This window comes from Etheostoma cragini, chromosome 5 (assembly GCF_013103735.1).
Source record: "Etheostoma cragini isolate CJK2018 chromosome 5, CSU_Ecrag_1.0, whole genome shotgun sequence".
In the NCBI taxonomy this organism is placed as follows: Eukaryota; Metazoa; Chordata; class Actinopteri; order Perciformes; family Percidae; genus Etheostoma; species Etheostoma cragini.
In genome coordinates, this window is record NC_048411.1 from 13,850,475 (window position 1) to 13,861,221 (window position 10,747).

A 10,747-nucleotide genomic window follows, 5' to 3' on the forward strand; every position below is an offset into this window, starting at 1 on the left:
TTTTTTTAATTTAATTTATGTGTTTACCAGTAGGACTGCATAGTGTTTCTACTATGCAGTCTAAGCTCTCAATTTGACCTGGGCTCTGTTTTCCCGTCTCTGCGCTGCAATGTTTCATGTCTCCAAATACTAAATGTGATTAAGACATGATCCTGGTAGCGTGAGAGACTCGGAGCTCTATCCAAAGATAGTCCTCTAATCGAAAGGCTTGCATTCTTCTCCATTTTAACGCAGAGGCCCAGGAGACTGTCTCCTGGATCGTTGGAGTTTAAGTATTTCCCTGCTTTTAGAAGTGTAAAAATAGACCACAGCAGACAAAATTAGTTATTTGAAAGTGCCCAGACTTTATAATTTCATATCCTTTTTTTCAATCTACATTGCATTAGTGCCAATAAAATTGTTTGTAAAAAAAAGAAAAAAAAAAAAAAGTGGAGACTGTAGAACCATGTACACTACATTTTAAAATGTTGCTGAGTTGTTTACGCACCACAATAATAATGCAAGGAACTAGCCTCCAGGCCTCTAAAATAGCAACAACTGAGTCAAACTACGCAATAATTCTTTTTGGCTGGTTACTCAGCAAACTATATATATAATTGTGCAGTGACATTCCTACCATGTTTTCCTTATGCAGACAAGGTGGTTGGCCTCTTGGGATAGCTTTATGGGTGATAACAATGTGACTTCCTGACACTAATGTAATGTGTGTTACCCTTACAGTTGCAGGTTAATGATGGGCTTTAAAGCCCCCTGTGTTGCAATCCCATTTGTTCTGGTTGACATACAGTAACTGCACCACACACACACACACACACACACACACACACACACACACACACACACACACACACACACACACACACACACACACACACACACACACACACACACACACACACACACACACACACACTCTGACATTCAACCTGGACTCTGACCAAGATATTACTGTAAGTTTGGACCCAGACACCAGACTTCCATTACACCAGCCTTAACTTAAAATTTGTATCACCAATCTGTGATTGATGGCGCATGGAATTGAGTTGGCAGTAATGAGCAGTGTGATGCTGTGATATAAGCTTGTTTGGCACCAGAGCACTGTTCTCTTCACTCCTTGGCTCTCCTGTGTGTTGTTGAAAGGCAAATTGTACACTACACTTGAGATGACATGACTTTCATTAAATATTCTGGTTCTGCTACATTACTTTGTGGTTTGGTGTTTCTCTTTTGGGAAAGTGCTTTCCAAAAACCTGCTTGAACAGGTGTGACCAACTGTTGCTTTCCCACCCTTCAATTAAAACAGTATCTCTTTTGCACAAACCTGAAAGATTACCAGAAATACAAAGATATGTCAAGTGATCTCCTCAGGTTATGGCCCTTCTCATCATCATTAACCAATATGCTTACTTTGTCGATGTCCTCTATTTTCTTTTTAATGTTTTCTTTAGATGTTTTCTTGCAGATTGCAGCCAGAATGGCAGTGCTTCCTTTACATAACCACGCATTCACATTTACAACCTTGCCCCAACAAACCCAGGACATGCGCTGTCTACACGCTATGTGGGGATGTGATGTACATGCCTCTGTGTGCCACATTTTGCATGTATGAACTCTATGGTGTAGTGTGTATGTCTGTATCTATAGAAGGGAGATTGTTGAGCAGCAACTGTGCTGTAGAGTTTGTTATTGTCCTGGCTTCCTGCGCTCCCCTCCTGAGCGGGAAGCAAAGTGCCCTCTAAGCAGAATGGTTGTCCATTTCCATGAGTAAGCAGCTAACCCCTTCACCCCAGAAGGGGCTGCGGACCAAAACAAAGAGGAGGGGTTGGCATAAGCTAAGTAACAGAGGGTGAAGCACTGGGTGTGAAAAATACATTTGAGCTATTTTTCTGGTGCATTGTGTTGGGATTTCTGTTTGATGGGAATGTGGGAGGTCAGAGTTGAGTTGAAGCAGTAAGTGATAAGACAAAGAGGAGGATGAGCAATGCGTTTGAGGGAATTCAATATTTCTGCTATGTGGAACACTGCTAGGGCAATAGGGTGCGCATTCTTCCTTTTTAAGTCTACTCTCTTCATTACTCTGCAGCTCCCCTGATACTCCCCAAATGCCAAAACAACACAAGGCATTAATAATTCATGTTGGACTGTAACTACAGAGAGAGTGAGACAGAGAGGGGATATTAATGAGATGTGTGATTTGAGGAGACAGACATAAGGATGATAGTGATGCTGATGAAGATGTCAAGCTGTTGAGACAGTGTTGTTCACAGCACAGTTGACAGTTGAGACCTTGTCATGTTGGGGACAACCCAAGCCAAATGATTAGATGATCTACGTACTGTCTTAATTCTGTTTGAGAATTTGTGAAATAGTAGTCCTTTGATTGCACCCACAAACGCATGCAGAAATAATTAGTCAGACAATGAAGGCTTGCATTCTTGGACAATAATGGGTTGCATAGCAGCCAGTGTAGCCAATCATGAACAACAATTTACTGTATGGGCTTCCCCACTTCTCAGCCATGGGATCCTATGACAACAATGGTTTCTCTCACTCTCAGCGGCTGAAAACCAAGATCCTGACAATGCAACAACGAGGTCCATTACCACATTCACTACACATGGCTAAACCTGTGCGTAGGTCTGAAACTACTAATTATTTCCCATTATCAAATAATAAAAATATTTTTTTGCTATTACTTAACTCATTTGTTGGTCTATGAAATTTCAATAAATTGTGATAAACTGCTTTTTAATTTTAAAAAGCCCATGGTGTTGGCTTGTCTTGTTAATAAATGTGAAACAGCATACTCTGATTCCTGTTATATAAAATCACCACATGCAGGAATAAGTGATTACAATTAATACTATTACAAACAAGAGGTGTTGCTTTTGGAGAAGGTTTTATCAGGAACAGAAGAAGAAAAAAGTTACCAAAATCGCCATTTTGTGGTATTAATCAAGTCATTTATCAAGTCAATGTGTCTTTACACAAATGACAAAATGAAAAAAAAGCCACTTGTCTCTAATCTGATTTGTTGTGACATGGGTAGCAGGTTGTACACATTAATTATATATGCTTTAGTGACTATTAGTAAATATTAGATCGTAACTCAGAGTCAGTGTATACTTGGCGTTAGTGATCCAGCTGGGCCACATGAAGGAGTATAAGAGACTCTGTGTTCTGTCTATTGAGCAGCCAGACTCAGATTTAAGAAAGCTTGCTGTGTATTAGTGTCACTGCAAAGTGGGGCATGCCAGTGAACACTATGGGATGCTCTACAGCCCTAGATGGGTGGATAAGGGCTTCAGGGTGGAATACACTGGGAAACATCAGAGATTTGTTAAAATCAGAGGATGCTGTGACAAGGATTAGCCCATTCACTGTGAGAAAACTGTATTTGAAATGAGACCCAGACTTGGCAGCTATTGCCTCTAAGTGGTATTCCCTTCCACAAAGTGATTATTGACGAGTTTTATCTGCCTATAGATACATCATTTTTCAAAATCCAAAGAAAACCATTTGCACTAACAACCACAGAAATGCAGCTGTTTTTTCTCAACTGTGGTGGTTTGATTGTTTTCCTGGGAAAGCTGGGGTCCAGTCACACAGTAATGGCCTTCTGTAGGCAGCCTGGTGTGTGTGGCTCTATGCAAAATGGCTGCCGTTTGAATAGGCTGTGGGAGTTCTAGTGAAAGGATGCAAATCGTTGATATGTAGAAGGCAAAGCTCAGACAAAAGCCCCAGTGTTTGAGTCGGTCATTAAATCTATATCTGTGTTTGTGTATTTTTGTATGAATGGGTGTGACTTTATACTTCAACAGTTTCTATTACAGATGCAAACTGGATTAACAACTAACACTAAAATTATATTTTTTGCCCATGCATTAAAAATGGTTTATCTAGTGAGATCTAAGAGAGGTTTTAGGTCAACTTCAAAACATTGGTCTCACATTCTTCACAGAAATAGGCCAGTTTTCTCTGGATTATGGGTTACGGCTCTCTTTGATTATATCAGAAGTTTTTTTTTTTAATCTCATCCAATCATATGTCACTGTTATATTTTTGGCAGGTTCTTCTGAAGCCTGGCTTTCCCTAACTTCTAAACTAAATCTTTGTGGCTTTTCATCTGTAAAGATACACACATTAAAGCTGTATGACAGAGGGTTTTTCAAGAGATCTAGGATTCTCAGAAAATACCTTTTACCTCTCCCTTTCTGATAACTCATGCTTTCTTTGCCACACAATTGCATGCCCTTAATTATTCAAGTCAGGAATTATAGACCAATACAGGAACTGTTCTTTTTTCCCGTCTACAGTAGGTCATACAGTAAGATAAGCCTGGCTACCTGGCAGTGACCCTGATCCCATTCCCAGATCAAGCTCTTGCCTTTTTCTCTACCCTTGTCTTGCCAAGGCTGCTTTACTCGAGCACAAGAAGACTTAAAGTCACACAATCTCTGGGAAACTAGGCCTTAGGCTCCTAAAGGTCAACGTGTAACACTTAGCTCACTGTAGAGAAACACCTTGTTTATTGAGCTCAAAACTGGTTTACACTGAGATTCCCTTTAGCAAGTGCAAAGCCTTTGAGGCGCTGAAGTGTGTTGCGTGATGAAAATGTTTTTGGAGGACACCCAGGTGTTTTTCAAAACATGTAATAATCTCGCTATATTTACCGTCTTTGAGCTGAAGGGGAAATCAGGAGAATAATTTATTCAGTGTTCAAACAGGACCTAGAAAATGTGAAATATCTTGTTGTTACAATCCGTCTGGTGCCATTTACTGTTGAAGGATTCTTCTTGTAACAACTCCATGTCTTGTAACGTACCATAGGTGCTGGAGAGTTTTAAGATCATGGACTACAGCCTGCTGCTGGGTGTGCACGTCCTGGACCACAGCCAGAGAGAGGGGGGAGAGCCAGGCCAAGCAGGGGGCGATGGGAGGAGACCTGTTGGTCAGAGAGTGCTTTACTCCACTGCCATGGAGTCCATCCAGGGAGACGGCAAGGCTGCAGAAGCCCTCACCACTGACGACACGTGAGTTGGTTCAGCTTGGAGAAAACACACATATAATGCACACAAATTTGGGCATACACACTCTGCCTCTGTCTGGGTCATAATCTCCACGTTTTCTCTCCCAGATACAGTTATACAACCGTGTTCCTAGCTCGCACAGGACACTCAGTGTACACACAGTCAGGCTCTAATATAACCATAGCTACCAAAATACAAACACAGCCACTGTTAAGCATATTTACAGCAATACTTATGGATGTAAATACTGTAAGTGCCTCTTTTCCAACATCCAGCAGTGTTTCAAGTATTGCAGAAGAAGAACAGTAGCAGATTTCTGACTGCTGGTGTGTTTTTACTCCTTTTTTTTTTAGGATGGGTGGCATCCCTGCCAAAACACACAAAGAAGAAAAGCTGCTCATCTTCCTGGGTATCATAGATATTCTACAGTCATACAGGTACTGATCTTTATGAGATCATATTAACCTGCTGTGATTATATTTCTAATAATTGTGCTTTCTTCTTATAACGGATTGAATCTGTTGACTTTTGGTGCCGCAAAATGTATGTATATCTGACCATATGATCTGCAGAAATGTTGTATTAGTTTCTGTCAAAACAACAAACAAAATATCTCATTGCTGACAATTAGGAGGGAACGTGCATGAATAGCTAAGGACTGACTAAGGAGTATGACAGCATAGCATCCCTCTCAGAGTAACTGCTTTGATAGATGTTTGCCCTATGACAAGACCTCTTAATGTTAAATTATCACCCTGCATTGATGGAAAGCCACTTTAGCTCACTCCTAAAAGGATTTTTATTTTCTACCTAACATGATTTAAATGGAGACAGCAATCTATAAGTCTTCTTTTTTTCTACATTGATTTTTCTTTTCTACCTGAGAGCAAAAGCGCTGAGTGACAGGAAAAAGCCTTTTGGCTCATCGGCTTTTAAAACTGGTGGAGATTTAAAAGCGTCACATAAATGTGTGTCATCCTGGTTGGTTGAGGAATACAGTGCACACAGAGGGGGCGAGGTGAGATCGGGTCGGGGAGGAAGGATGAATAGTCCCAATTTGTCTCCACATATCCTGTTTGCTTCCCTCAAAGATTATGTTACGATATTTTAAACTTTGATGTATTTTCTGCCTAACTGCTGTAAGTTTGAGTTTGAGTTTGAGTTTGTGTTGTGACAAGAGGGAAGTGTCTCAGGTTTCATCAAGCATAAAGGGGGTGTTTTGGGGTAAGTGGATACATTTGTGACAAGGCTTCTTCTTGTTTTGTTTCTCCCCAGGTTCATAAAAAAATTGGAACACTCATGGAAAGCCCTGGTGTACGATGGTGTAAGTTGATAGCCCGCTTGTATCTGACACTGCTGCTTTCATGAATGAGCCTTTTATTTGGTCATATACTCTACATATGTACACTAGTGGCTGTCTGATTAAAGCCCTGCATTTCCCCTGCCTGTCCCCAGGACTCCGTCTCGGTGCACCGGCCTGGGTTTTATGCCAGCCGCTTCCTCAAGTTCATGAGCACGCGTGTCTTCAGGAAGACTCAGCGTAAGTCTGCAATCATTTTCGCACAGGAGGAAAAAGCAGGCAACATGCAAAAAGAAAACAAAGAAAAGGGGCAGAAATGGGAAGTAGGAGATCCTTGCCTGATAAGAAGAGTCAATCTGTAGGCAGTTTCTTATTATCTACTGCTGGGAATGTGTGTGTCACTGTAACATAATTAGATTGGTGGTAATTCACTTAAAGTAATTGTTATATTGTTTCCTTGGATTGTCCTGCTGATCACCCAGAGCACTATCTATTCTTGCCTGTTATTGTCTTCTATAGTTAGCTGTTATATAAGAATTTAAGACACATGAGCCATTATGTGTAGAAATGAGAGCTTTGATTCAATTTCAGAATGAATTTTTTGAAATTAAACACTTCATGTTGATTATGTGTACGCAATAATGTGGCTAGGTCATTCAAAACAGATTGAGTTTGTTGTTAGACAACAGGAACTGGAACAGAAAGAAAAAGTACATTAAAAACCACCAAGATGGATTTGAAAAAGCTTGACGTGAGCGTGGCTGTAATTAAAGCCAGGAAGTAATTTTGGAACTTCTCAGTAAACCAACTATAGTACCGTTGTTATGCAACCATTCAGGTCCCCCTGTGGAAATTAACAGGGCTGACGCAAAGTTTTGGGGACTTAGCCGTGCTATTAACTATCGCCAAGTCCCGGCAGAGGGAGATGACAGAAAAGGATTTAATTTCATGACCTGCTTGGGAGGCAAAATGAGGATGGTCTCGGGGACATTTGTGTAATTGTCATTGTGCGTTGCGCCCTGCTAATTTTGGAGGCAGAGCATTGGAGTTTCACTGTTTGAACATTGATTCAGTCAGAATAATCTTTCCACTATCTCCTCCAATTATCTTCCACTTTTACTCTTTCTGCTTCTCTGAATATTTGTATCTCTCTCTTTTCTTTTTTTTTGCCCTCACTTGCTCCATCCTTTTTGCTTTGCAGCACTTCGATTCTCCCCTTCAAAGAGGACTCGTACGTCCATCCCGGCTCTGAAGTCGTGCTCACAGGAGATCCTTTCATCGCAGGCAGATGAGAGGAACGAGGAGGACAGGAGGGACAGGCTGGGAGGAGCATGCAGCCTGGCCAGTCTGGACACACAAGGTACACAAAACAACACATTTTTAGAAAAACCTAAATGATTATATCATAAATGCACTTGTCATTTTTCCACTGTCCTCAACATGTTTCTCTCGCTATCACTGGTTGATAATGTGTTTGGCCTTAATAGAAAGAAAAGGCTACCTTGTTACTAGCAGCCCATCAGATACCGAATTTGAACGTGTGTGTCCATCGCACAAGTGTAAAAAAAAGAGTGTGTAGTTTTAGCTTTGTTATCCTGAAATGTTTGGCAATTATTTTTCTCTTGATCAACTAATCAATTAGTCTACTAATTGTGCCTGCTATATTTTTGTGATGAATTGTATTTAAAAGGACAACTGAATAAATAGTAAGAAAAACTAACGCCGGCACAGACTCCTAACCACAAATCTTATGAAATAAGACAAAATTTCCTTGCCAATTTTTCAGGCTTTTCCATCTTTTGTTGTCTTTGTTTTCCAATAGCCTTGCACTTATGACTCCAGTAAGAAAGTATGTGAATCAGCTGTTTGAGACAGGGTGAACTATTCTGCAATGATGCACACATTCAGCAACAGCAACATCTGACCTTTGTGTGGTGAAGAAACAGGGATGACCGGAAAGAGAAGTCATGTCTTCTTTGTCTTTACACCCCGGTGCTCTCCCACCAGTGTCTCCAACTGTGACGCAACATACTATAAAGCAATTTGGTTTGTTACACTTCCTGACTCGTTCTTTATAGTTACTAAATCAGTCTCAAAGAGGAAGGAGAAAAATAGTTTTACTCCGTGGAGTTGATACTCAGTGTCAGTTTTATTGGAATCATTACATCAGTTTACTTCAATCTAATTCTCATGCCCTGCCTTAACTCAGCCTTTAAGCTTGTTAAAACTTTCCACAACAGAAAGCACAAAGGAAGTCCATAAACAACTCTTTCTCCATTCCTTGGGTGGATGATCCATAGCTATACAGAGCCATATTGATTGAATAATGGGACATTTCTTCCAAGAAATTATGACTGTGGACATCAGTGTTGGTTGATGTGTCTTCTCATTTAAAGGAGAACTCCACAGATTTTTCCAAAAGTTCTGTTTACTCATCACGAGTACGACTCGGCCTGGGGGAAAAAATAATATCTGTGCGGATCTGGAGGCGCTTTCACAAAAGTGAGAAGCCTAATCTCGGTTTAGGCTTGGAGACTACAAATTTAGGAAAAAAACCTGCGTTTGAAACAGGAGGCCTGGAGTTTACCAGATAAAAAGGGTCAGACTTTTTTGTTTTTTTTACTGAGACCACATTCATGTAAATATTTTATCCTCAGCTGTGTTCGGCTCATACCTGCGTCCCGATCTGGTCCCTGCCAGCCCGTCCTTCTACGAGGGAACCTCAATGGGAACCATCTCCACCTCCTCCATCTTTGTCAGCGTAAACAACCAAACAGATGAGAGGTACGGTTTCTACTTGGTTTTCCTTTTCTGGTTGCTCTCAATATTCGTAACAATCTGTGTTGATTTTGGGACGGAACATGTTGTATATCGCCCTAAATCCATGATGCAAGGTTACTGTGTATAAATGTAGTCTTAAAAAGAGAAGGGAGGCATGTAAATTTGCCACGGCCAACACACACGTATACACATGTTCACACACTTTAACCTTATTGTGACCTGTGCTCTTACTGTACGTCTGATGGTCTTATTGGTGGTGTGTGTCATGGAGCAGGTAGTCTAAATCCTCGACGTTCCACTTCTGGGATTGGTCCGGTGCCACAGGAAATTCTGCCGGATGCATGTATTTTTGCCGATGTCCGTTTCCTTTGTGTTAGAATTTTAAAACTCGAGTTGATTTATATATCTGAGTATTCTCTCACAAAACTATTTTACAGTGGCTCAGTCCGGTGCTTAGCGCCTGCCATGAAGATTGTGATTGGTTTAAAGAAATGCCAATAAACCAGAGCATGTTTTTCCTCCCATCCCGGAATGCTGTGTGGACTAGCCAGACCCTCCTCCGCTCCACAGCGTGTGGAGGGTCTGGAAAAAAGCAGGTGACTCAGCTGGCTTGGCAGACATCCAATACACATACGCAACATACAGAATGGACACTACAGTCAAAAGATAAAGGGTGTTGTGGTGGGAAGGGAAAAAAAACTCCAGGTACTACACAAATCTTTCCCTGAAAAGGAATATTTGATTTTGCTTTGGAAAGCCTTTGTTGGCGTGATCTCATTTCATTCACTTGACAATTCTTAACAACACCTTTTGACTCGTAGTTTCAAGTTATTTATTACCTCATTATATTGCAAAATCTGATAAAAATGTCACTGCACATTATGAAATAATAATCAACATATTAAATAAAGAGGTTTTATTACACCTACACTAATTGTAGTACACTATATTGTCTGGACTGGTTGTTACGGACAGTTTCATTCGTCCTCTTTCCCATCTTCCACCTCTCCTCCTGTCCAGCGGTGTCAGGTTCAGTTTGCTCTCTGAGGCTCTATTGTGCGACTTGCCTGGTCCTGTCCCTTCATCAGTCACCTGCTGCTGCGCTGACATTGTTCTGTCAGCTGTTTTCATAAATATTTAAACAGCGGCATACTCCGTGCCATTATGCTGCAGAAAGACAAAGAGGACAATTGGTTCCAGTGGCGACTTTATATCCACCAACAATAATCCCTGTCTGACAGCTGGTCTGCTTGTAACACCTTGTGTTGTAATGTGTCACAGTAGGATTGTATTGGAGCTGTTCTTTACCTGTACCTCTTTATCAATCCATCTATCTCTATGACTGCTGCCCTCTCTATCAGGCTTTTATTTTGACTTTGAACACAATAAGTAGTTCATTATATGTCATAAAAGGGTGAAACGCATTCTGTGTTTATCAGGGAGTCAACTCATGTCAAACAAGGGAAACAACCTCCAAAAGGCCCCCTGGTGGTTGAACATAAAAGAAAGAGAGGAACATTGCACTCAGGCTTCTTGTGGCCAAGCTACATTTAAAGATATACAGTGGGTACGGAAAGTATTCAGACCCCATTAAATTTTTCACTCTTTGTTTCATTGCAGCCATTTTCCAAAAATC

General features: G+C 40.9%; 1 protein-coding gene across 4 annotated transcripts in view; it reads left to right on the forward strand.

Annotated features, from left to right (window-relative positions):
- Positions 1–10,747, forward strand: part of pip5k1bb (phosphatidylinositol-4-phosphate 5-kinase, type I, beta b) — a 35,695-nt gene that overhangs the window by 22,223 nt on the left and 2,725 nt on the right. For 3 of the 4 annotated variants that reach the window (XM_034872537.1, XM_034872538.1, XM_034872539.1), the window contains exons 8-13: positions 4,831–5,033; positions 5,384–5,467; positions 6,306–6,354; positions 6,486–6,570; positions 7,532–7,690; positions 8,988–9,114. In XM_034872537.1, the coding sequence (XP_034728428.1) occupies positions 4,831–5,033; positions 5,384–5,467; positions 6,306–6,354; positions 6,486–6,570; positions 7,532–7,690; positions 8,988–9,114 (707 nt within the window). Of the gene's footprint in view, positions 1–4,830; positions 5,034–5,383; positions 5,468–6,305; positions 6,355–6,485; positions 6,571–7,531; positions 7,691–8,172; positions 8,279–8,987; positions 9,115–10,747 lie in introns of those variants that run through there. The other variant, XR_004656752.1, reaches the window with a different exon arrangement.